General features: G+C 42.1%; 1 protein-coding gene across 1 annotated transcript in view; it reads right to left on the bottom strand.

Moving 5' to 3' along the window:
* Positions 1 to 27,436, bottom strand: part of CTDP1 (CTD phosphatase subunit 1) — a 77,826-nt gene that overhangs the window by 6,173 nt on the left and 44,217 nt on the right. Inside the window, exons 10-11 of the mRNA XM_060244099.1 lie at positions 23,314 to 23,544; positions 14,473 to 14,635 (exon numbers count right to left, since the gene is read on the bottom strand). Of these exons, the coding sequence (XP_060100082.1) occupies positions 14,473 to 14,635; positions 23,314 to 23,544 (394 nt within the window). The remainder of the gene's footprint in view (positions 1 to 14,472; positions 14,636 to 23,313; positions 23,545 to 27,436) is intronic.

The raw sequence follows: 27,436 nt of genomic DNA, 5'->3' as shown, positions 1-27,436 counted from the left end.
TGTAATAAGATTTCCAATTATTCTAAACAATTGTGCTGGGCGCGAATTTGCAGACGCAATCCTGGCCGCAAAGTAATTTTTCTTTGCGGCCTTGACTGCCATCTCATAAGACCTCATAAACGTTCTATAGGATGTTCTCGTTGCTTCGTCAAGAGTATGCCGCCACTGCCTCTCTAGTTGTCTGAGCCCTTGTTTCAGCTGTTGTAGCTCCAAGGTGTACCATGGAGCCAGCTTCACACGAGGGCGCAGAGGGCGTCGAGGTGCAATCTCGTTGATAGACCTGGATAGCCGGTTTTGCCAGGCCTCAGGGATCCCGCAGAGCCCTTTGGAACTGTTCTGGGTCCATCAGGCTCCGCGGCGGAACCAAAATAGGCTCTCCGCCCATATAGGGTTGAGGCGGCGTCTCCATACGGGCCTTGAGGGCTAGGTGATATGACCATAGTACCGCTTCTATCGCGATATCATTCACCAAAATCCGGGACGCAAAGATCAGATCTAACATGTGCCCTGCCTGATGCGTAGGAGTCGTAACAAATTGAGAGAGTCCTAGTGTTGCCATGGAAGACACCAGGCCCATCGCCTGATTGGAGGCAGCGTCGTCGGCATGAACGTTGAAGTCACCCAGGACCATAAGCCCTGGGTACTCCAACGCCCAGCCCGCCACCGCCTCCATCAGGGATGGTAAGGCGCTGGCTAGTGCATTAGGCGGACGGTACACCAGCCAGATCGCCAACCCCTCTCCGACATCCCATGCCAGGCCGGCACACTCAATACCATCGATTGTTGGGGCCGGGAGAGCCCGGAAGGAGTAACCCTCCCGTATGAAAAGCGCCACCCCTCCCCACCGCCGGTCCGCGATTGGTGAAAGACCGAGTAACCCGGGGGAGGGGTGTCATCTGGGAGAGTGCAACTGTCTCCCCATCCCGCACCCAGGTCTCGGTTATGCAAGCCAGGTCCACGTCCTGCCGAAGTAGGAACTCCCTAAGGATCGAGGTCTTATTATTTATGGACCTGGCGTTGCATAACACCAATGACGGAGACGGGCAATTCCTCTTGGCCCCACTACCTGTCACCTGGGATGGAAAGTAGATTGGAAGAGGGCCGAGCACTGTTTTGTCTCCACCTCCTTCCCTTATACTTCTGTCCCTTCCCACCGTCATACCTTCCCCTCCCCAGGAGCACTGGAATCCCCTGGCTGAGCATCCACACCTATGCCCGGTATGATCTTATTAGTACTAGGACGGCCTCACCCTCTCAACCAGGTTATCTTGACTTACAGCTTAGATTCCCACCCCACCATCCACATTCAGCTCTCTAATTATCTGACTCACTATTTAATCAAATTTAATTAATATGAAAGCCCCCCCCCAATACTCCCTCTAATTGATTAGTCAGAATTTCATTCCCAGCACATTAATAAAAAATCCCCCATACCAATCCCCCAATTAATTTGCTAAAAATATAAATATATAATAATAAGTCCAATACTAATCAATCAACTATTATCCAATTAATTAATAATATTCCCAATTAGCGGTCAGTAAAAAAAAAATCTTTGTTTGGTGGAATGGAAGTCCAGGGTACTAAGTCAAGGAGGAAGATAGTAAGTATTGTTCTTAAAGTGCTGTTCTTAAAGTACTCTTAAAGTGCCAGTTCTTATGGAGAATCACAGATGTTCTCAAGTGCGGGTGCAGTTCGCGTGGGTTTGATTTTCTCAAGGCTTGCCAGCGCTCACAACTTGGACGACCCAGGGGGGGTGAGACCTCCTCCGTATACCCGTTGTTCGGCTGAACCCCTGCAGCTTCGGTCGAGAAGAAATCACAACCCCGCCGCCGCCTTCTGATCGTCCCGTGGCTTAGCACACCCCCTGGGCCTCCCTGCGTCACTCGAGCCCCATACAGGGCCTCCCAGTCGGGGAATTCCCAGTTGACGGCCCAGCCGCACTTAGGTAGTGTCCACAGGGCAAGGGGTGAAGGGCGAGGGACAAAGATTGGAGGGTGCTCACCAAGACTAGTGCCCCGGGACCAGTCCACCACTCCGTCCACTCGCAACACTCCAGCAAAGTCCTCAACCTCCGTCTGCAGCAGCCTCCAGCCACACCATGCAGCACGCTCGTCGTTCACGTTCTCCTCACACCACACTGCACCACATTCCTCTCCTGGTGCCGTTCAGACTCCTCCCGCATGCTAGCCCGCGGCCGCGCCTCGCTTCCACCTCAGTGTCGGCCCAGTCAGCAGCAGTTTTCCTCTCTCTGTGAGAACCAGGAGCCACCGCCGTCGTCGTCACGTGAGTTAGAAGCTCTAGTTGGTATTCGCGTTGTTGTTGAGTTCAATTATATGTTTTAATAGCATGTTGTTCTATGGCTATAGTTGTTAACTGACGGGAGCCCTAGCACCAAGGCTCTCACCGTCGTGGCCATCTTTCCATCCGTATCACGATACTTTTAAAGGAAAAAAAAACTCAGCAGAAAGTTTGAGAAATTACAAGCCAGAGGAAAAAAAACTGGAAACCCCAATCTCTTTCCTCCCTGCATGATTTTAAGGTGTCAGGGGCTTCAGCATGTTAACTCAACCTCTTTCTGATAACCAGCTCAACTATTCTCAACATCCCCTGCCCCCTAGAGCATCTTCAAACTGTTTTGGTATTTTTATTCCTTCTCTTTTGGTTAGTTTATGAAGTCATTTTTTCCTACACACTGGAAGTTTTCCAAGTATGTTGAAACTCCCTACTTTGTGGGTGGCCAGGTTTTTGCTGTTTTTATTAAAATAACAGTGACCAGCCAATTTACTATTGGGAAAAGAATGATACAAAAAGATAGCAGAAATAATAAAGAGAATCAACCGTCTCAGATAAATCTCTTTAACATACATTATCCTGACAACTTAAAAATGCTAGAATATATTAATCAATTTACTATTTTGAGGATACTTGAAAAACAGTGCTTTTACAAATGTAGTTGAATTAAGGTATTAGAAAGTAGAAATTAATGCTATTTCATACACCCATAAGTCATAATCTATAGAAAAAGAGTACTTGAATTCTAATTAATGCCTTTAGTATTTTTATGCAAAATCTGTTAAACTGTTAAGCTTTTCTGATAAGATACAGGAACTTGAATCCTGAGCAATGCGAATGCAGCAAATTAACCAAGAGGGTTTTGATGCCTCCTCCTTTTGCTGTATGGTTCTTTTCACTCGCCCCCCCTCTCAAGCCAGTCAGGAAGAATGTGTAACGTGGCACAGAAAATTTTGGCAAGAAAGAGGAACTGCTTCCATGAACTGAGTTTAAGCTTGTGCAAGAACATGTGTGGGGAGGATATGTATTCATTTGCCTTTCCTGCTTGCACCCCCTGGTCAAGCATTCCATGTCATTCCCAAAGGTTTCTCAACCTTTTGGAGTGGTTTCTGCAGGAAGAATAGTGCTGCTGCAAAAGGGAGAAAGATTCTGACCGATTTCGCACTCAGCTTACCCGCTGTCACATTCCTCTTCTCCACGCAGCAGCCTTCGGATTTCCCACTATCCGCTCCGGAGATGCAGCAAACATCGCGGTTTTCACGCGGCCAGAACAGTATATATCACGGGGCTAAAAACCAGTTTGTTTGCCCCATGAAAACTGCGATTTCCTGCACTGAGAAGAGGAACGTGACAGTGGGGTAAGCGAAGTGTGGAATTGGTCTTTGTCTGCAAGCTTGCTCTGTTTGCAGTACTGAGATTTCACCTCATGAAACATCAGCCAATAATCAGACTATCCAGCCCTGTCCTGGGCAGCCCATCTTGTCAGATCTCAAAATCTAAGCAGGGTCAACTCTGGATGGGAGATCTCCTTTACTCAGCCACCTTTCTGAATATCCTCCATGCCCCCGGTAGGGATCAATCACCAGGGGTCACAATGACTTCCAGGTGAGCACGCATGAACACACACCCCAAAATCAGGCTGTCCTATCCATATTATTGTAGGTTTTCATTAAATAATTACAGAAAATAAATACTGAAGAATCATCTATTGGAACTGTTAATCATTCCTAAAACCTCAAGGTTACAGAAAATGCGTCAAGAAGAGGTGAGGGGATAGGAAAGAGGGAAGCTGAGCATGTTTGGAGCACAGAAGCTAGGAAACAATTATACTTTGTTTCATCTTGAGGCTGAAGGCAGAGATAAAGCTGGCAAAGCTGTTTAAAAAGGGTTTTTAAAAGCCACTTCTAAAGCATCCTTTTCTTCCAATTTGAAGGATTTCTTGAAATCAAATAGTAAGATGTTTAAAGAGCCTTCATTTTGTATTAGTTTGGTATAACTATTGATCCTTTCTGACTTGCTGATACTTGCTGGCAAAAATGATCAGCAATACTACACACACACAGAGCCGAGAAAGAAATCTGCTCAATTATGTTTCAGAGAAATTAATTATGTTTCAGAGAAACAATAAAACATTTCATCTTAAATAAGTTAAGGCAATATTGAAAAAAAGCCTTTTTTCATACTGAAAAAAAGAAATGAAATCAGGTCATGATTTTGTAATGACCTTTGAGAAGCTGCCAATTATTCCTAAATTAAAAGTAACTACAATTTTTTTAAGTCACTTGTTAAAAAGAGTGCAGTAGATTAGTCTGGTATTGCAAAGCAAGAGTTAGAAAGTAAATCTGCTTTACAGATCGCTTAACACATACAATGCACTGAAGTTAAAAGCAACAGGAGACATGCTTGCAATGTAAGAATCACTATACTTAAGATTTTCTAACAGTTTCTTTTATAATTTGTATGGGGAAACCTAATTCTGTTTGGAGGAGGGGCATTCTTAGACACTGACATACATGCTCCAGTCAAACATTTTACTGCACAAGTTAAAGTATGGGGAATTGTGCGGGTGACTGCACTCAGTTTCCTGTTGATAAGGCTGATATTCCCTTAAAAGCCTTGGTTGACTTATGGATCTGGAGATGTTCTGGACTACTGACAATCACTGTTTAAGTGCCATCTTTATTTCCACAGACCTTGTTCAGCTCTTTGGTTAACTGTGGAGTTTTGGTCCACAAAGACCGTTCAAAACCTGAGCACCAGGGGAAAAACTCAAGACAAATATAACTAAACAGAAGCTGGAACTTATTTACTCTGTGGCAGTTATGGTATAGCAGGCTCACTTCACCAGAAGAGTGCCTGTATAAAGCTGCCCAGCTGAACTGTTCTAATTAGGGAAGGGACTGCTTAATTCTTTCCTTGATAATACAAACTGACCAAATGGTACCCCACTATGACATTTTTGCAAGTTGTTCTGCAGAGGAAAATTGGTTGCATCCATCACAACTCTGAACTGCTGAACTAGTGGAGTCTCTCTCAAAATATTACAAGACCATTGTCTATACCAAAATTGGTCACATGAATTTCAGTAACTGCAGCAGGTTGCTTGGAGAAGCCCAGCTAACAAAGAATTGAACCCTTTGCACATCCTGGATTATTAAATCTAGCCCAAGAGATTATCTAGATGAGTTCATGAGACAGTAAATGGCAAAGGACAGAACAGTATATATCACACTGAAAGAGGAAGTTCAGGAAGCTTTTTCCTGAAAAACAAAAAAATCTCCCTTGGACCCTGAAGAATTGCTCAGTGACAACTGTCACCCTCAGTGACAACTGTCACCCTGACACAACTGGTAGCTGAATGTCTCCAAGCTTTTTTACATGAGCCATATCAATGTAGCTCCACGCCTGAGTCTGGAACTGAAACTGTCTCATTTGCCCTAGAGAATGACCCTTTTCAGGCCAAAGATGGAGGAGTGTATCCACTGATCCTCCCAGCTGCTTTTGATAACATTCAGAAGCCACAGTGGGAGGGCTTCTAGTGTTCTGGCCCCACTGATGGGCCTCCTGATGGCACCAGGGTTTTTTGGTCACTGTGTGACACAGAGTGTTGGACTGGCCACTGGCCTGATCCAACATGGCTTCTCTTATGTTTTTAGTATCTTTCTGGATATCCTGGCAGGGATAAGTGCTCTGGTGGTTTTGCTTCTGTCTGGTTGATCAGCACTAACCTGTAGTGCTAAGGACTACTTGAACCCATGATACTGTGGTTGCAAGACTCTTCAAAGATGTTGGAAAAAAAACAGGTAAAATAAAGATGTTGGGAGGCTTTATCAGGGAATATGGAGTGAGGTGATACTTAATATGCAGATGACATCCAACTCTACTTCAGGTGAGGCAGCTGTCTGGCAAGTAGTAATGGCCTCAAAGAAGGCCAATAAATCAAAATTCGTTCAAGACAACAGAGGTACTATTGGTCAATAACATTTATTACATTTCCCAATGATGGACTGTAGAGTCAAGTTATCCTGAGAAGATGTGCACTCACCCCCAAAAGGAGTACCGGTATGTTCATACTTTGAGGTGTTGTTAACATGTTCAGGAAGAATACCAGCTGTATGCATTGCTTTACAGTTAAAACTAGAGGGTGTCTGGGGTTTGCTTTTTTTCTGCACTACGTTCAAACTTTTATTGAGGACATGAACACTGCTCTAAGCCTTCCCCAAATTTCCACTGTTCTAAGCTTGTCACACTTCTGCTTCACACTATAATCCAATTAGCATCTTAAGAAAAAGGCTTGAATCCAGAGCATCATTGCCACAGGGACATGGATCCCTCTGATGGAACGTGCTTTCTCACGTCCCCTCTCCTACTGCAACCCAAAATGCACCCAAATGCTACTCCTGAGCACTGTGGTACCTCAAGGAGGAGCATTTCAGGGACCTCTGGAGCTGTAGCAGGAGGGAGGAACATGAGAAAACTGTGCTGTGGGCACAAGTCCTCATACCCACTGGAAACTAGCTCTCCTGTGTGAAAAATACTTTACAGGTTTCAACACAATTCATACAGCCATTTCTAAGTTACAAAGCACATAGTCAAATGTCTCATGCTCCATTAGCAATTTCAGTGGTTACTTTATCATATATATTAGGGCATGCATCAATGCAATAAATACTATTTTCCAATTACTTCTCCTTTGTTCTCTTTACAAACAGTGGGGTTGCAAAACAAGGTTACTGGGAGCGAAGAAGATGTGCAGAAAGTATATTCATTGCTTCTTGACACTGAAAGGTCCCATATTTTTTCTCGTTCACTTCTAGAATGTAACTTATTCAGTATTTATTATAAAAGAGACTTAAATGTTAGCATGCGTAACTTAGTCAGGATTTTATAAACTAGTTACAAGACATGCTGGCGCCTAATGTATTCCTCCACTACTTTAGCCACTTGAAATGCAAGTGCAGAAATGAATAGATGAGACTTTTAATTTCCTAGAAGTGAATTTATTTATAAATAAAAGATAACAGTGTCGTCGTCTTGTTTATGCAGAACTTCTTACTGTTCATATGTACTCTCAGGGTATGAAGCAACTGAACTGTTTTGCCATGTTAGGTTGAATCTTTAACAAATATTCCACCCATGGAGTTTTCTTTGAGCGGTTGTCTGTGCACTCACATTGATGGGCTTTATACCTATGCAGAACTTTCAGCTGGAAACTTCTGGAGCTAGGGTTTAGGCATCAAATCCTCCTCCCCTTAAACTTTACAGAGTATTCTGGTACAAAGAAGTGTGCAGATATCTTGCAACATTTGAACAGCAGAGTATGTATCCATTAGTATACTATACTCGATAGTCACAGATGCAGTAATAAAACTCTTCTTAAAGCATATACTATATGAATATCACCTATATAGATCCTCCTTCAAAGCAATTTTTCCTCAATAGCTGTCATGCTTACAGGACTTCACCTTGCACAACATTTGATATACATACCCACTTTGTATGAACAAATTATGCAATATAGTTCTATATATCTATGACTGCAGAAATACTGGCCTATTACAGTATATAGATTCATAGCTGAAGTGATGGCTGAGTGCTCATGGAAACATCCTATTTATCTTAGAGTTAAAACTTGGAATTATACCAGGTTCTAAAGAGATGACAAGCTATCCAAGGATACTGCTTTCACAGTAGATTCCACTGTTCTCTCTTCATGAAGTCAAGTCCTATGTGGCTCTGCAATCCGCCCTGAGCCCACTTGTAGGGAGGCCGGAACAGAAATTGAATTAATACATTTTTAAAAGCTCATCTGTATATTAAGAGACTGAAATCCTAGAAGAATGTCAATAATTTTCATATGAAAAACTTCCTTATGTAATCGTAACAGATGAAGATCAAACACAGTGATGTCCTCCTACATAATCAAGAAATCACTTCTATAATTCTAAGGACAATGAGCCAGTAATCTATGCAAGAAATACATTTTCTGGATACTACTGTAAAAATACACAATGGATGCACAGACACCACCTTATATTGGAAACCTACTTACCAACAAACATATCTACATGCTCTCACCACCCTAAACATACCAAACAATCCATTGTATACAGTCAGGATCTATTCTACAGCTGCATCTGCTCCAATCCTTCACTCAGAGAATCTCACCTAAGGGATCTACGACAAACCTTTTTGGGACCAAAGTATGCGCATCATAAAGTCAAAAAACAGATTAACAAAGCCAAAGTAGTACCCAGAGAAAACCTGTTGCAAAACAGGCCCCAAGGAGACAATAACAGAACACCGCTAGTGGTCACATACAGCTCTCAACAGTTCAACGCATCATCAGCAACGTACAAGCTCTACCAGATAATGACAGTTCTCTTTCACAAGTATTGGGGACAAACCTCTTCTTCCAAACAGACAGCACCCTCAATCTAGGACAACTCCTCACCCACAATACAACATCTAATCTGAATATGGACACTGGTACCAGAACTTACAATAAAACCAGATGTCAGCTTTGCTGTCACATTCACCCAGACAACACCATCACTGGTCCTAACAACATCAGCTACACCATCTCAGGCTTATATTGATTTGCTCATCTTCTTACATTGCATATGCCATGAAATGCCAACAATGCCCTTTGGGTTTGCTACACAAGGCAAACAGATCAAACTGTATACCAAAGGATAAATAGACACAGATCTGACATCAAGAATCACAAAACTGAAAAACATGTAGGAGAAAAATTTCAACTTCCCTGGACATTTGATGGGCAACCTCAAAGGAGCTGAAGTGCAAATGAATTTCCGAAACAGACTGGAATGGGAGACTGCTGAATTACAAGTTATCAACACTCAGGATAATGACCCCCAGGGATTAATGATAGTGTATTCTTATGCCACTACACATGCTAAGTCAGTTCTCACTTAAACCTGGAATTAAACTTTGTTGGTCTTAAAGGTGTCACTGGACTCAAACTTAGTTTTCACATCTGTTGTTAACTCTTTTATTATCTGTATGCTATTTGCTGCTATTCACAAACCTTACCAACTGCATTATTCCAGTCTTAGCTGTACTTATGCATCTTGACACTAACAGTCCTTTCTGGCAACTACCCCCTCCCCCCATATATAAATGTTTTAATGTATCTGAGGAATGTTCATCTACACCATCTACATATGCTAAGCCTCTCAGTTCTCATTTATATTGAACTGAATGTTGTTGGTCTTGGAGGTGCAACTGGATCCAAACTATGTTCTCACATCTGTTGGTAAACTCTTGCATTTGTATGCTAACTTGCTGCCATTCACAGGTCTTAATAATCGCTTCAATCCAATCTCAGCTATACTTACCACCCAGTTCCTTACTCTTAACTAATCCTTCCTAGCAACTAACCCCACCCCACATAAGTAAGGCTTGAGGAAAACTGTTTCAGTCTCTCTGACGAAGTGTGTATGCACATGAAAGCTCATACCAAGAATAAAATTTTGTTGGCCTTAAAGATGCCACTGAACTCAAACTTTGTTCTGTTGCTTCAGACCAACATGGCTACCCACCTGAATCATACTAAGGACAGTAACTGAAAATATGGGAACTTTTCATAGAAGTTTTTCTGTAGTCTCCATTGTAGATATACCACAGAGTTATTAAAATGCCAAACAAAACAGAAATAAAACTTCTGTGACCTTGAAATTTAGACCCAGGAACTGCTTGTCACTGCAATATTTATTTCTAAATGGACTGAACTGCTATTTTTCAGAACTATCTTAAGCAGTACAGTGCATTCACAAACCAGGAAAACGAGACATCCTTATCTTTGGATGCATATCCTCCCATATCACTGTTCCAGCTTCCTATTGCTGTTATAATTTTTGCTCAAGCATGACAGAACTTGCCTGAAAAAATAGCCACTTTATTTTAAAAAGAGGCAACTTTGATTTCCAGAGGGAGATTGTGAACCAACAGAATATTTGACACTGGAGAAAATGAGCTGTAGAATATAAAATATTCCTTCTTTATCTTTGCCTTCTCCTTCAACTATTCTTTTTAAAATTCCAGCACAGAGAATGTCTATATCATGGCAACCTCCTTTCCTTCCAATTCAGATATTCAGGAAATGAGAAATGCCCTAAGAAAAGGAAAGTAAGTATTTGCGTCAGGACACTCCTGGGCTCACTGTACTGTAGCCATCTGGACTGCAGTAAGGTACCAACATCAGGGGAAGCACTCAGCACATGTGAGCTGTGAATAAAGTGCTGAAATAGAACATTTGATTATTGTTATTAGAACCAATGTATTGCTGCAAAAACTCAAAGGTTTGTACAGATGACGTTTCATGGAGGATTCCTATTCTACTATTAATTAACAGAATAGTGCAGGAAGTTATTCATCAGATTACAGTCTGCTAGCAGTTTCTCAGTAGACTGGGGGATCCAACTTCAGTCTATTTATTTGACAAAGATTCCTGGGCAGGCAAATATGCTTTAGTACATACTGCAGCTTGGGAGTCACATGCAGCTCTTTCACAGGCTCTCAGAGTTCAAGAAGGAACTTAATGCAGGCTTACTCTCAAGTAAGCATGCTTAACATTAGGACCTCATCAGCCTCTGAGTGCTGACCCATACGTAGGTTACTATTTTCACCCTGTGTGAAGTGGGGAAGGAGAGGGAAATAGGCAGGCTTGCAAGCTCTTCTTCTCTATCAAAGAGGTCAAGTGGGAAGAGAAAGCAGAAGAGCCGAGGGAGCCACTGGAAGGAAGGATGGAATTAAAGAGGGCTGCACAGGGTTCCCCCTTATTTTCATAGCTCTTGTAGGAGCTGTATTTACTAACCTTGGTGCCAAGGCACAGAGAGATGCATAATGATGCAAACAGTGGTCAGTGATTTATATGGCATGTGTGTTTCCTTCTCTCAATGGTGTCGAAAATAATTTCCTAACCTTACCCTATGCTGATCTTATGGGGACTATTATTCTCAAACTTTTTAAAAAAGGTCTCCTCCTAGCATGGTCATGTTGTAAAGTACATACATATCTATTTTATCTTACTGTGCAAAGAAAATATTAAGAGTTTTAATAAAGTTGTGTGTGTAATCTGTTCATGTCTTGCAGCTCTCAAACATCTGACCCTTATTCTATGTGGCTCTTATGTTAAGCAAGTTTGACCACCCTTGCTTTAACAAGAATTAGAGTTGCTGCAATTTAAACAGAGTAAGAAAATCTGTATCAATCAAATTCAATAAAGTATATCTCCGGAACAAACAATTTTGACACATAAATACAAAATGAGTGCTAAATAAATAAAACACAACAATAAATAAACAAAACAGAATTCAACTTTCAGTGTCCTCTAAATACTATGGGGGATTTGCACTCCTTTCCCGTTATTTTATGACTTGTTATTTCTATCTCAGAGGGCATCCCAGCCTTGTCAGAGGGCTAGAGATGTAAAATTCCTGGAAACATTGAAGCCATGGGGAAAAGCAGAAACTGTTTTGTTTTTTAAAATATATATATACTTAATTACCTACTAAATCCAAAGATATTTTCGTTGCTTTAACCACATAAAACGCACCATTTACATCTCAGTTCACATCTAACATTGTATTATTAGGAAGTAAAAATATAAATAATTTTCTTCAAGCAACATTGTGAAAGCATGCAACACTAAAGCAATATTAAAAACTGCTGCTTTGTTAGCACATTTCACACATTTTAAAAGAAAACCAAAACCACAAGTGTTTTGCAGTGTTCCTCCAAACTTTCCATTTGAAAAAATGGGAGGCGGGGGGGGGGGGGGGCTCATTGGATTATAAAAATGTTTTCCCTAAATTTTTCCCTGGCCTACAATCTCTACAGACAGAAGACTTCCAAGTGCAGGCGCTTTCATGTCTAACAGTCATTTCAGAGAGGCAACATTTGAGAAATTTGTGTCCAGAAAAATCTACTTAAGTTTTTGACTTAGGTCTTTCCTGGAGCAATGTTCTAAGATGTGTTAGCTTGTATCTAACCCTAGTCCATGGTTCTGACTGTCTACAGTTACTTTTGGAGGTCAAGCTGCTTTACTGATTTCTAGCCTAGAGCACAAAAGATGGTTCCATCTCACAGTGAAGGGTTAACTACCCAAGAACCAAGTGCTGTGCCCACATCTTAACAGGAAAATGCAGCCCATCAGGTTCAACTGCAAGCATCCTGAAGTATAGCCATAGGGAAAACGCTCAGAGACCAGGAGATGTTCTCAATTCAGTGGCACAATGCCAGCTATATCTTAATGTTACAATTTGAAGATTTCCTGCCTACCCAAGAGAAAAACTACTTATCAGCCTGCTGAACAACAGCATGGTCCAGTGAGCCAGCCTTTTGGAGCCCAGCCTGCTCTTAAACACCACATCCTTCATGATGGAATTCAAGCAAGCTTTGGAGAAGGAGGAATCTTATCACTGGCGTTGGCCTACAAAGGACATTTATATTACATTTATCACCACAATAATTCCAGATGGATAACCATGGTAGTCTGCAGCAGCAAAATAAAACTGGAGTGCATTGGCACCTTACAGATTAACGAAATATATTCAAGCATAAATTTTCATGAGTCAAAGCTCACTTTATTGTGAAAGTTTACACTGGAATAAATTCTGTTAAAGGTGCCACTGGATCCCCACTTTTTAAAATCACTATATCATTCATGCATCCTTCTCCTTGAGCTGTCTACCAGTTAAGACAATGAATTAGGTTTGAAAAACCTCTTTGGAATACATCATAAAAAAGCATCAAACAGTTAAGTTTTACAAGCAAGTATAGTGTGCACTTGAAGGTTTCGATGCAAAGCAACATTGAAGTACTAATCCCAGTAACTGGACAAAAATAAGTGATAACACATGAGCTGCTCAGCTCAGAAATGTTACATAAAAATATATGTTATATAATATTATATATAGAAATGCTTGGATAAAACAGCAGGAGGTGCTAAAACTATTAGAACCAGTACCATAAAGCATTGCAAAAGTTAGAAAATGTTGAAAAGAAATCCAGTAGTATTCCTCGAAGACAGGACAGGGCCATTAATTTTTTCGGTGGATTTCTATTCCACTCTTTCCCATAAGGGTTCAGGGTGGATTCCAACATATCACACAATTAAAACCGACAATACCTCCATAGATATAAAACAATTAAACAGTCAAGATATTTTAAAATTTAAGACATTTGAGCCAATAGCTCAATTTAAGTACAAATCAAGTGCAAATTAAGGCAGCGTGGAAAATGTAGACACTTAATCCAATCTCGCTGGCCTGATCTCCTCCAGTCCAGATGGTAGTCAGTATCTGTCAGTATCAGTGTGGGGAGGCCAGTTAGATGATGTGACTAGTTAAGGACGACTGCCTGCCTCAACCAAAAGCCTGGTGGAAAAGCTCAGTCTTACAGGCCCTCCAGAATGGTAACAAATCCGGGAGGGCCCGAATCTTAAGAGGGAGCTGATTCCACCAGGTTGGGGCCATTAATCATACAAATATCAGTACTGCCCATCTATAAAAGCTTGGTATGCCGTTCACTGCCTCTGGAACATGCTTGTAAACACAAAATGCCCCAGGACCTACAGGTAATTATGGCACTAGATATAGCTTGTGAATATTTTACAAAGAAATACAGAACTTATTTCTGAATTTACCATATACACAAAATTAAGCACTTTTTTCATTCTTTAATGACAATTACCTATAATTAGGGAGGGACAGTGGCTCAGTGGTAGAACATCTGCTTGGTAAGCAGAAGGTCCCAGGTTCAATCCCCGAAATCTCCAACTGAAAAGGGTCCAGGCAAGTAGGTGTGAGAAATCTCAGCTTGAGACCCCGGAGAGCCGCTGCCAATCTGAGTAGACAATACTGACTTTGATGGACCGAGGGTCTGATTCAGTATAAGGCAGCTTCATACGTTCATGATTTGAGGGGGGTATTTTTTTTCTTTTTAAATCTACAACATCAGACAATCTATCATCACTGGAAGCTAAAAAGCCATGACGCATCCCCAAAACAAGGGAGTTTCCAGTACTTAACAATCATGTGGTATCTTCCCATAAACTAGAGGTATGTGGTTACCACTTTAGAAAAAAGGTAGCATGTGAACATATTATTCCATAATAGTTTGATCCCCTAGCATATCAATCATTTGGCTCACCTCTTTATCCATACTTTCTAAATCCTCTTTACATAGCGTATACAGCGGCATTGTCTCAGACATACTTGGCTGCCGTTTCCGTTTAGATGGACCAGCTTCTTCATTCTCACTCACTGGCATCTCCTCTTCATCAAAAAGCTGTTGCTGATGTGGTTGAACAACTCTGAAATATTTTTAAAAACCCACTATTAATTATTTTTTTTTAATAAATCAGATTCAACACGTAATACAGAACCATTTCAAAACTTAAATGAAGGGGGGAAAGCGATTACTTCTATTGACAATGCTGCTTAACTGGTATTGTTTTCTCTTGCACACAAACAATTCAAAAAGAACTCTCAATGGAATGTCATTGGATTGTCAATGATATATGTAAATTGAATAACGACCCACAACTCTTCCTCTAATGTAACCTGTTTCATCAAGGACAGAGCAAGCAAAATCTATGAAACCAGGACACAAATTTTAAAAAGGATACAAATTTAAATACTAAGGGGCTCAAAACATACAACAACATCCAGACTATTTTAAAGTGTGTATGCGTTTTCCTTAGATCTGTGATTAACAGAGTTCCCACATTCCTGGTACTAGCAGGCAAACTGCCGCCACTACTCCCTATCGCCTGCCATAAAAAATTGGCTGGTGGGAGAAAAAAACGGTGAAGCTCTCTCCTCTATTAGCTTTATGATAAAGATCCATCCCCTGCCTTAAAAAAACACTAAGCATATGTGCGTGTGTGTTGTTTGCGCACCTCCTTTCCTAGCTGTTTCTCACCACCAAACAGCTTGCCTGGCCCAACTGCTGCCCTTCGTTGCTGCTTCTCCAGGTGCTGTCACCCTGCCAGGCTCCTGGGCCCAAGTGGCCGGCTGCAAGGTGTTTGCTTGCTTATGCTGTGGTTGCCTTGCTTGGGCAAAGTGTAGGATTGTAGCACAAGTCTCCTGCACTTTCACTGGCTGCCAGGAGGGTAAGAAAGGGGTGGCGGTAGAGAAGAAGAGTCAGTTTCCTTGTTCCAAACAGAGGGAAGAAGAGGAGTTTTTCTCATTGTGTGTTGGGGGGGGGGGCAGTTTCCCTCCCTTATTACTTTGCCTTTTTCTGTTTTCACCCCGGTCTGACAATTGCTACGAGGTGAGTTTGTTTCTTCTTCACTCTCTAGAGACAAGGGGGAGAAATTCCCAGTAAAAAAGAACTGTCTTCTGTTTCTTCTCACTCATCTTTAGTGAAAGAAGGAGTTCATCTGACTCCCCCTCTAAGTGCATTTTTAAAAGCAGATGCTTTCTTTGTGGACTTAAAATTGGCTTCCAGCTCCACCATGGTGTGAGTCACTTCCACGTCAACACAAGTGAGATGTATCTCAGTTTGTGGGGCATACAGAGTGGGAAGAGTGATATTAAAATAATGTAGAAATCTGGTAAGAACAGTGGTTTACTCTGGTTTCTCCATGCATGTGGAAACAATGGCTACCTTAAGTTTACACATATTACTTTATTTTGTTGATGTAACTTTTTTGGTAATGAGGATTTCAATACAGTATAACTTAAGGCCCAACTTTCTGTTTTCAGAACAGCAGACACCTCAGGCCCCAGTCTTACCACTGTTTTGTGGTTTCAGAATTTATCTATTTACTTTATTTATATCTTGCTTTTCTTCCCAGTGGGGTCCCAAGGAGGCTTACAATGTTCTCCTCACTCTCATGTGAATCTCTTTTCTCCTAAGCAAACTCTAGATTGTTCATTTTAAAACATGTTAGTATTTGGGTAGTGCTGAGAACATGCAACACAGAAATGATTTCTCATTGCATGCCCACTGAACTTTAGTTCTTTGGCACATTATAGCAATTCATTGGCAATATGTTGATTAGAAGTGGTAATTCTAGCACTAGGTTTCTTTATGATCAAATTATGATAAAGATACATGAGGAAACTCAAGCTTTTTGCTGCCAGTCAAGTGCATATTGGAAAGGAAAGGTCCCCTGGGCAAGTACCAGTCATTTCCGACTCTGGGGTGATGTTGCTTTCACAACGTTTTCACAGCAGACTTTTTACAGGGTGGTTTGCCATTGCCTTCTCCAGTCATCTACACTTCCCCCCTCAGCAAGCTGGGTACTCATTTTACCGACCTCGGAAGGATGGAAGGCTGAGTCAACCTCGAGCCGGCTACCTGAAAACCCAGCTTCTGTGGGATCGAACTCAGGACATGAGCAGAGCTTAGGACTGCAGTACTGCAGCTTTAACACTCTGTGCCACGGAGCACTTCTAAGTGCATATTAATGATTGTGTAAATATATGAGTTTAGGTGAATATATGACAGCCTAATGTATAACAGATTGTAAAATGGATATTTTGTATAAAAATAATAAAAAGAGATTGGATTTATACTCTGCCCTTCACTTGGGAATCTCAGCCTGGTTCTTCAAGGTAAGAGTCTGCACACTTAACCACTACACCAAACTGGCTCTCTAAAGAATGTGAAATGTGCAGAACTATAGCTTCTACTGTTGTAAATCTTCAGTTGCTGGACAAAAAAAAAAAGATCCTAAACACTCACTTTAAGAAAAAATAATCAAAGGCTATATTTTTGCCTTGCCTACTAATGAAAAAAATATACAAAACTAGGAATAAGGCTCTAGAAAGTGGCTCTGGGCAAGTGCTCCAGCCTTGACCACTCACCGTCAATTTGCTATGGTGTCACAGCATGACGACAATCATGCAGATACTGAAGTTCAGTATTCCTTTCATCTGCAGTGCATTGTTGCCACCTTTTCCTGTTGTATTCACTCCTGCAGCATTTAGCATCAGTGTGAGCTTGTGGCGTGATCTGTCTTTTTTGGCCTGGCATGGTTGTGTATGCACCTCAAGGCAGCCATTTTCTGTAGGTGAAGTGATCTGAGTTCAGCTTACCATCTCTTCCCCCCTCCCTGCAGCCTCTACCTAGGAAAAGTACAGTCTTTCTCCACAGTGGGGAACAAAGCAGCTTACATAATCCTCTTCTCCCCCTTTTGAACTGCACAACAACCCTGTGAGGTAGGTTAGGCTGAAAGTCTGTGACTGGTCCAAAAAACCTAAGTCAGCTTCCACGGCAAGAACCTGGGTCTGGCAAACGCTACCTGCTACACCCCACTGGATGTCATCAGGGGGCTGCTGCTGAACCGTAGCAAGCAGCCAGGTCTAGTTAAGTTATGCCAGTCAGGTGGCATCACTCAGGGGGTGCTGCCAGGCCTATGGTAGCCAACATCCAGGTGGAACCTGAAGATCTCCTGATATCACAACTGAACTCTAGAGAACAGATCTCTCTCCTCCTGGAGGAAATAACTGCTTTGGAGGGTGGACTCTATGGCATATTCAGCTGGGGCCTCTCCCCTCCCCAAATTCTGACTTCCACAGACTCCACCACAAAATCTTCAGGAATTTCCCACCAACCTGGAGCTGGCAACCTCAGAACCGGCCCCAAAGAGTTCTCCCTCAAAGACCTAAGTAGGCCCTCCACCACCTTTTACTGACAGACCAAGCTCGGAATACTATGGTTGTCTAGCAACAACTACTGAGGGAAAAATTAGTGAAGAATGGAGGACCTAATGGGACAGCCAATGGATGCAAAAGCAACTTCCCCAGTGGCCCAATCCTCATCTGTCCTGGGGCTGGAAGGTGGGGTTGTTCTCCATCGAGACTGAGCGACACGTGGTTCAGTCAATGGAGTGACTGGCAATGTGGTTTACCTTTTATATATAAAGAGATTATGTCAAGCATAAAATAGTCAGATTATGGATACAAACATTCATAAACTGGTCATAGAAGCACAAGATAATTTTACTGTTACTGGCATTTATTTAAACACAATATTTCAGTAAATTAGTCTTTGTGCAAAAAATCTGAGAGTAACCTCCTTGAATCTCACTGAGAAGACAAGAAAATAGCGTTGCACTTACCTGTAACTGTTGTCCTTTGAGGATCATCTGAGCAGGTATACATGGGGACTGCAAATGAGCAGGCCTGTAACTGAGAGGTTTTAACAACTAAAAGCTTCCAGGTCGGGGGGGGGGGGCGCTGCACTGTGTGCTAGAGGACTTGTTCCTGTCCAAACAATAATGTACCTGGAACTCCACTGACCCCACCCAGTACCTCTAGTGCAGTGGGGTTGGAGGGAGGGTATTTGTGCCTGCACAGGAGATCTCCAAGTACAACAGTTACAGTTAAATGCAACCCTTCTGTGCAGCACCACATAACAAACTACTCACCAGGAGGTGGATAATGCTCTCATCACTTGAACAAGGACTAAAGAACTGCTTTGTGCTTCTTTCCTCACTTGCAAATCCGAAGTGTAGTGGTATACAAACATGTCTGCTGAAGCCCATGTAGTGGTTTGACACATCTTTGCTAATGCAACCCCAGGGGAACAACCACAATTTGAGGGCAACCTTCGATGTCAAGATGAAACTGACTTTTGAGATGGAGTTGAAGACATACTGCATGACTGATGATGGAGTGGAATGTCAAAGAATCGAACAGCATCAGCCTTCAGGAAGCGGAGACTGTTGAGGTCTAGGTGACGCCCCCAGTTTAGACACCTATCTGCTGCAGGAGAAGCAGACACTGACAGGCATGCCAGTGCACGACCTGATTGCTGATGTGAGCACTCACTGGAACTCCACCTGTGCCATGTTTGAGTACTTGTTGGAGCAGGAGAGAGTCCTTACTGCCCTGATCTCTGAGATTAGGGTCATTCAGGAAGACAGCTGGCTCACCCACAAGGAGTAGTCAGCCATCTCTCAGACTGTGGAAGTTCTTAAGCCCCTTAAGAGCTACAAAGAGATGCTTTTGTCTGACACAGCAAGTCTGACTCTGGTAATCCCCATAATCCACCCAGCTCATGAAAGTTAGCCTCTTTTCTGGACCCAGCTGCAGAATGTAGACATGGTTCCAACAGCGCATGTACTGGTGAAAAGGCTGCACGACGGACTTGTGGACTGCCTTCAGCTTCTCACACAGCAGAAAAGCTGCATGTTGGTGAACATGTGTGACCCGTGCATGATGACCACGATTATCAAGCAGGCTGACTTCATTCACTGGAGAGATGAGCTCTTCTGGTGAGCTGAGGTTATGTAGGAAAAGAGGGGCATACTAGTATGAGCTGAAGAAGCAGGGTGTGTGTGTGTGTGTGAAAGCAGCTTTGCTGTTCATCCCCCACCTCCCCTGTAGCTATTGCCATGACAATCTGTGAGATGGCACTGGCAGTCATCAGACAGATTCTCAGTCCCTTTGGAAGCAGTAGGTGCACAAGACAGGACACAGTGACTGCGATGGTGACAGAGTACCAGTCCTTTGGGTTATTGAGCGATGAAGGAGATGGTCTGGCCAGACCTCTCCGTCGTGGCCCAGAGAGTCCTTTCATGCCCTCTGATGAACATGCAGAATGAGTAGCTTTTCCCCCGTGTGGACAACATTGTCTCTTAGCATTGCTCATGCCTGCTACTCTAGACAGTGAAGCAGCTGGTCTTCCTCGGTTCAGTTTGCCACAGTTTAGCTAGTTCGTCCTGGACTTTGAGGGAGGCTGAAGCGAGCACATATTTTTGCCTGCATTCTCACTCAAGAAACCCCCATGTGTTAAGAAAACAAATCTAATACTTAGCATGTGGCGATTTCTTTGTATTGTACTTCTCACACCATGTTTGATCCTTTGCTTGCATTCTCATTCAGTCTGTGTTGGGAAGCTGGGGCTAAATGCTCTTCCTCATATTCAAATGAAAGACTTGAGAGAAGTAGCAGGGCCATTAACCAGTTGGACTGGCACAGAAATGCCCCATCCGTTTCCCCACTGCTGTTCTGAATCCACCTGCACCAAAATACCTCTACAGAACCCTGGCAGCAATACAGCACAGGGTGATATTAAAGGTGGTGCACCACCAGCCAGCCCAAACCAAAACTGCATGCTGAAATTAAAACAGCAGCACAAAAATTGTTCTAAATCTTGATGGGAGATGAAAAGAGTAGAGTAGGACAGTGTGATCTATGTGCCAAACAGAAACCAGTAGAACGCACAGGAGCACAATAATGAAGCTAATTTAAACATTCGCTGTGTGTATGTGTGCGTGCAGGGGAAGATGGGAAAGGGAGAGTCTGATGAACGGCAGCTGCAGCACCTAGGTGAAGGTTCCTCCACTGAGGCAGTGATGGTGTGCACTGCTGCTCAGAGAGGACTATCGGGGTGGACATACATAACACTTCCCTCCCACCTTGCAGAAATGCCCTCCCTTCACCCCAGTACTTCCCTGGGGAAATTGTGTACAAGGTTTCTCTGGGTTTGCCCTTGGATTTGGAACAAACAAACATTACTGGGCTTCTGTGCATGGGGCTGGCCTTGGTTAAGGTGGGCCTGCAAAAGTGCTTGCCCACCTGCAACTTTGAGCATTCTGTGGGGTTTCTATGGCCCTTGTTTCTGCCAAAACCATTTTTAAAGCCCTATTGGGATCCTCTGGTGTGACACTGGTTAGTTCTGTTGGGATTGCACTGCTGCCACATTGGCACTGAGTTCTGCTGCTTGGCACTAGAACACTGCACTGGTTTCACTGTCCTCACAAGAAATGCTCCCCCTCAGTTTGTACTTCAGAGATTCTCAAATTTGACCTTAGTCCTGTTGGCTTGTTGGCACTGCCACACTGGCTGTGTTTCTGAGTACTACTGCACTGGTTCTGCTGTCCTAGCAACCCCTCTCCCCCTTCTTCAGATTGAGATTCTGTGCTTGAGATGAATCCTCTTGAGCTGGCATTTTCCACAATGGCACTGGGTTCATTCACCTGCTGGGCACAAGTACATTGCACTGGTTCTGCTGTCCTTGCAGAAATGCCCCTCCCCTGGTACTTCTTAGATTCTCAGATTTGACCTTAGTCCTTTTGGGATTTTGGTACTGCCACAGTGGCACTGGTTCTGCTGCTGACTTCACAAAAAGCACCCCCACCCCACCCCAATACACTTTCTACTACAGAAATTCTCTGGGACATTATGCTGGGCTTCTATTGCCTTGTCATTCCCCCTCCACTGGAGCGAATGGAGGATGGGGGCACCTTCTTTGGGTGCCCACAGAATTGGACTAGCTGGTCCAATCTTTTTGAAACTTGGGGGTTCTTTTGAGGAGAGGCTACACAGCAAATCTGGAGCCCATACCTCAAATTACCTCCCTCCTTCAAACCACTCAATATATCTTAGGAGATTTGTCATTGACTATAACGGCCCCATAGGGTATAATGGACACAAATATATTCGGTATTTTTGAATATTTACCAAATTCAAATACCAATACTGGTAATTCAGGAATCCCAAATATATTCAGGTCCAATATATCCAAACCTGGAAAAAAACATTTTTTTTCTTGCACCCCGCTAATTCCAGTTCTACAGAACAATACAAAACTATTGTAAGTCTTCTAGAAAGGGTGTGAACTGCTACAGAGCACCACAAATAACCCAGTCTCAATGTCATTATAATATGATTGAAAAGAAAGACACCAAGGATTTCAAGAGCAAAATTTGGTTCCAAGCATGTAGGTTATCAGATATGGAATCCTAGTGTAAGTTTCCATTTCTAAAATCCTGACCCTGCAGGCCTGTCTTAAGGAACAACTGCAACACCACAGAACAGAAATAGAGCTAAGGAGAGTTCTAATATTCTGCAGTCATTATCTAAAAAGTTCCTTGTGGTCAACAAAAGTCTGTACATGGCACATTTGAGCCAGACAAGGTCTTGGAGCACAGAACTAGCACAGCAGGGATTAAGTCCAATTCTCAGTAAAAGGTGAATGGCTGCCCTCTTGTGCTGGATTCTACAAACCAATCACATACATCAGGCTTCAAGAGCTCTCCCCTGTACATAAGAGTTCAATAACCCAAACGGTAGTTCATGCAAGAAAAAATGCCTTTATAATGACCATTTAAAATTAACCATATATATAAAGCAAACTTTTGAGTTCAGAGAATTCTTTTTAAGTCAGAATGTTAGAAACACAAAGCAAACTGTATGGAATTTTAATGCTGAAAGGAGATGTTAAAAAATGCACTACTAATATAATCTGCTGCAATTATACTATAAAGGAAGCCCACAGCAGACTATTAGGTTCTGAGCCTTGTGCGAACACACACACAGATTAAACAAAGGCAAACTGAGACAGACTTTTCTTTTGAAAATATATAAAACATAAACTACCAAAAACAGTCTCCAGAATTGTGGAATTCAAACTCCTTACAAAAAATATAGGGAGCATTCAGACATCTCTAACAAGTGAGGTTTGTTCATGATGGGCACAAAGTTTGTTTGCTAACTGTGCTCATAACACAGGATTAAACCATGGTCTAGAAACTTGATTTATGGGGAAGAAAGAAGTTCCCATTTCTCAGGGACCTGCATTTGGACATCATGGCAAACTGGAGTTTAACTGAAGGCTTGAGCCTATCGTAAGCAAATACCTGAAGCTGCCATAGTATTACAGTTGTTATTGGAGATTAAAGTAATAAATAACATACTAGTACTGAGTGAACAGAAGTCAAAGAAACCAATAGTTGACAAAAATAAAATAATTTATAGTAGGGAATTCAAATGCAATTAGATGATCATTTCATAATCCTACCTTGAAACGAAGAACAAATGTGTATGATTACAATAAGAAATAAAACTACTATGAATTTTTAAAATAAATATTACCAACAGAACTGTGACAAACCATGGCATTTGCTTTCCTGAAAAGGTAACTAACATGAAATGAACATTTACATGGATTGTATCTTTTTAAGCTTACAGCATCTCATCACCACACAAAATGTGAAATTCATTTAAGAAGCCAAGCTACATTCTCATGTACCTGAAAGACGAATGTTCTCCATGGACAGGTAAAGTGAGGGGAGGAGCTGGTGGCTGAATATAGAGAGACTGACTGGAACTCCGAGATCCTTTCCTAATTAGTTTTCCAGTGTTGGGATCATAAAGTCGAACTTCAGGACCAGGCTGACACTTTGGATGGATGGGAGTTGGATGAAAAAGAGCAGTCTGGAAAGCACCGTGAATGTCTGGAAACATGGCAGGACTGTCTTCTCTGGTAAAATAAATATTTAGACATTTTAAGTTAGGCAATTAACCTCACCCATTCGTCATTACGAACACACACACACACACACACACACAGAAGATAATGTAAACACTGGCTTACCTTGATTCCAGCTAAATTGTTTTTAGTAACAATTTCTTGTCAAACTGTGTTAATGGTGTTCTATGCAGTTGTTTTCACGCAATGATAACAGGTTTACTGATCTTAACTTATACTTTTTTGTCTTGTTGTAAGCTGGTTGTTTTGGGTTTTTTTTGAAAAACAGCTAACAAATATTTTGTGAAATGTTTTTTGTAAAATAAGCCAATATAATAGATACTACATGAACATGTAGAAAAGCAAATTCATAAGCAGTGTAGTTATTTCCAAAAAAATTGTTCTTGAACTCTGTGCCATAATCAACCAGAATTTTACCACTAGATTTGCAATTATTTAATAAAGTCCTCACCCAAATTCTGAAACTGAAGAATGGGGTTGACATCATTAAAGTATGGTTAATTTCAGAAAAAACAATGCCAGCTTAGACCTATCCCAATGTTTCTGCTTGTGGACGGATTTCTGCCTGTGGAATTTGACTCTCACCTCCTTCCTCCTACTGCCATCCAAAATGTCCTACAATACTGTTCCAGAAGGGATCCCTTGTCCCTTAGGAACAGCATTTTGAGGAGCACTACATCACAAATTCAGAAGATTTTTGAAAGTAGAACTATTAAATTGAGTATATTCTTATTTAAGAAGTAATTACACAGAATGGAACACTGGACTTACCATAAAGGTTGCTTTTACTTGAAGCAGAGGAGAACTCTCTAAGGCATTCAGAAACACTGAACAGGAACTTAGAAAGTCAGCACTGAGGTTGCTCTGGCAGCTCCATCCTGGACAATTCATAGATGTCTCATCCAAAGGATAGTTCCGTCTATAGCAGCATGGGTCCAGAGAAAGAGTCCTCTGCTTCAAGCAAAGGGAACTTTTATAGTAAATCCAATGTTCTGTTATCTCTTGAAGAGAGGAAGACACTCAGACATTTGGGATCTTACCAAGCAGTACATCCAAAACAGGAGCCAGAATTGTTAGCCAACCTTGTTGATACCAAAACTCAAGTCCCGTCACTCAAAAGTTCCATCAGCTGAGGCAAGGGAGTCCATTTTGTAATGTCTAAATGTGAATACTGACACCCAAGTGGCTGGTTTGCAGGTGCCAACAACAACAGCTATGACAGTCTCACCCTCCTTCACAGGATTTCCTTTATCTTCTTGACTAAGCCAGTCCCTTTTCCCCTTCTTGTTTTCCCTCTGGCTATCCCACCCAGTCATTTGAATGCCTACTGGTAAAAGCTGACCCAGCCTAGGGAACTGAGGGGAGAGACTAAAATCTTTTTAATGTCCTGGTTTGATAATGGCACATGAGAAGCTGATGGTAGTTTAAAAATAGCAAACTGTTTTATTTAACTTTGAGGGGGAATGGTCAGGTAGGAATCAGGTATAGGACTTATGAGGTGAACAGGCAACAGGAATGAGATAACTCTGTATACAAATAAATACCAGACAACAAGTCACGAACAAGTAACCGTTTCTGATATTCAAACAGATCTTTAAAACTTGAGGAGAGAAATTTGTTGGCAGTCTCTGCTTGCATAAACAAGAATAAGCTTCTTGGTATCACAGAAATTGAAGCTGGTGAAGGCAGGAACATTCAAACAAATTGCAACTTCCCTTCTTAATAACTTAACCCCCCCTTTCTCTAGGATCTAGTTTCCTCAGGCTTGAATGGGGATTCTTTTTTATTCTCTTACTCACTTAGCCTTCCTCCCCAGTCAACAGTCAGTTCTTCACAGCCACTCCTGCCACTCTCAACTCAAGAATTCCATTTGAATCCTGTCACTCAAGGTTCTCAGACTGAGTTACAGCATTAACCATCATGTAGTCCATCATGGCAGCATTCACACTGAAGGCTGTAAGTAGATGTACTCCTGCTTGAATGTACAGTAGCACCCTCTGGTATTTGTAGACCTCAAGATGTATATACTAGTGCTATGCATTCTCTTAGCCACTTATTAAGGGTAGATTTGGACATCTTCTTGCCTTTGATCACATGGTGAAAGACTACAGAGAACATCTTCTGCACCTACTGTAGATATGTAGGGCTTATTTAATATCCAAAGACTGCCAGTTCTTCTGCTTTGGATGAGATGGCTTAGAACAGAATGATGATAATGGAACAGTGAGTTCACCTTGGACACAAAGGTGGGATCTGTATGGAGTACCATATTATCCTTATGGAACACACACAATTCTTTCAATTATGGAAAGTACACCCAATTCTGACACTCTTCTGGCTGATATAACTGCCACCAAGAATACCATGACAGTGAGGAACTTGAGTGAAATCTTACTGGTCCAAAGAGAGTCTTGGGTGAGGGTTTGCAACACTATGCATAGTATCAATGATGGGAAGCGCTCTACAGCTGGAGGATGTGTGAGGGAAGCACCGATCAAAAAACACTTTAGTGTTGGTTATCAAAGAATGACTCCTTTGATAGGGGATAGGACAGATAGGCAGCCATCTGTCTCTATGTAGGGTGTTGGTACTCAGTCTTTGAACTATGCTATCTGGCAGAAAGGGTATGATCTGGGGTAGTTTAGAGACCCCTGGATCAACACCTTTCCTCCCTATACCACAGGAACACAGGTGATTGGCTGGTCTGTATAAGGAAACAGAATCTGGACCAGGAAGACTTTTTGGAGTCATTAAAAAAACCTGGGTAAGGACCAATGAGAACTGAAGGACCAGTAATCATGATGCTTAGACTTCTAGTCCTCTTTCTTTCTTAAGGAAGGAATGGAATTATCCTTGTGGTGTGTCTCCAATCAGATCTTGTTGAGGTTTGGCAAAAAAGTTTATTATCTAGAAAGCCAAGTGACTAAGTTAGTCTTGATGGAGGGCACTGGTAATCCAGGTCTTGACCCACAGGTTCCTGCAAGCTGTGACTGCAGAAGCTGTGGTTCTAGCTGAAAGCTTCACTGAGTTCATGCTGGCATTTGACATGAAGCAGACTGCTCTCTATTTTGTGGCGATAAGGTGGCAATTAGTCAAGTCTGAATATTTCCTACGCAAATAACCAAAATGCAGATGCTGTGGCAATGAGTAAAGTGGCTATTGAAGATGTGAGACAGGCCCAGCACATTTTGACATTTCTTGACACGGCCAATTGATCAGCTATGACAATCTGATGTCAGTGCTGATGGTAAGGCCATTATTTCATGGGTTCTATGGAGTAGAATTGGAAGGGACCTCCAGGATCATCTAGTTCAAAACCCTGCACAATGCAGGAAATTCACAAATACCTCTCCCCACACCTTCAGTTACCCCTGTTCCATGCCCAGAAGAAGGCAAAAAACAAACAAAACCCTTGGCACGGATACAACCCTTCCTGCCCTCTCTCTCATAATTTGCCTATGAGAGAAAGACATTGCTTTTATAGTCGGTAGCATCCTTGGAAGATCCCCTACCCTCCGTGGGTAGGTCTAGGCCAGAATCCAGGCTTGTTAACTGGGGCACCCACTGTGGAAACCTGAAGAACCCGTTAGCCTTAGAAGAGAAGGAGTATAGCCTCTAGAATGCCCTGTATGGAATGTCAGGGTGACTGGCATGGCCTAAGTCTCCTTAATTTTTGAAATGAAACAAGGGAAATGGAAAAAAAACCCTCTACTTTTTTAGCATCACACAAGACCTCCACACACTCCTTGTCATTATGGTCATCTTTGGGGGTCAGGGAATTGCTCTGAGAGCTTGAGTGTTCTGAGGAGTTTATAGAGAAGTGAATGAAGTTTGTCCACTGAAAGAAGCCATTTAAAATACTGCACTTCTGTGTGTGGGTAGT

The sequence above is a fragment of the Heteronotia binoei genome, chromosome 7, assembly GCF_032191835.1.
Source record: "Heteronotia binoei isolate CCM8104 ecotype False Entrance Well chromosome 7, APGP_CSIRO_Hbin_v1, whole genome shotgun sequence".
NCBI lineage: Eukaryota > Metazoa > Chordata > Lepidosauria > Squamata > Gekkonidae > Heteronotia > Heteronotia binoei.
Note: the sequence above shows the minus strand (reverse complement) of the source record. Positions and strands in the feature narration are given on the sequence as shown.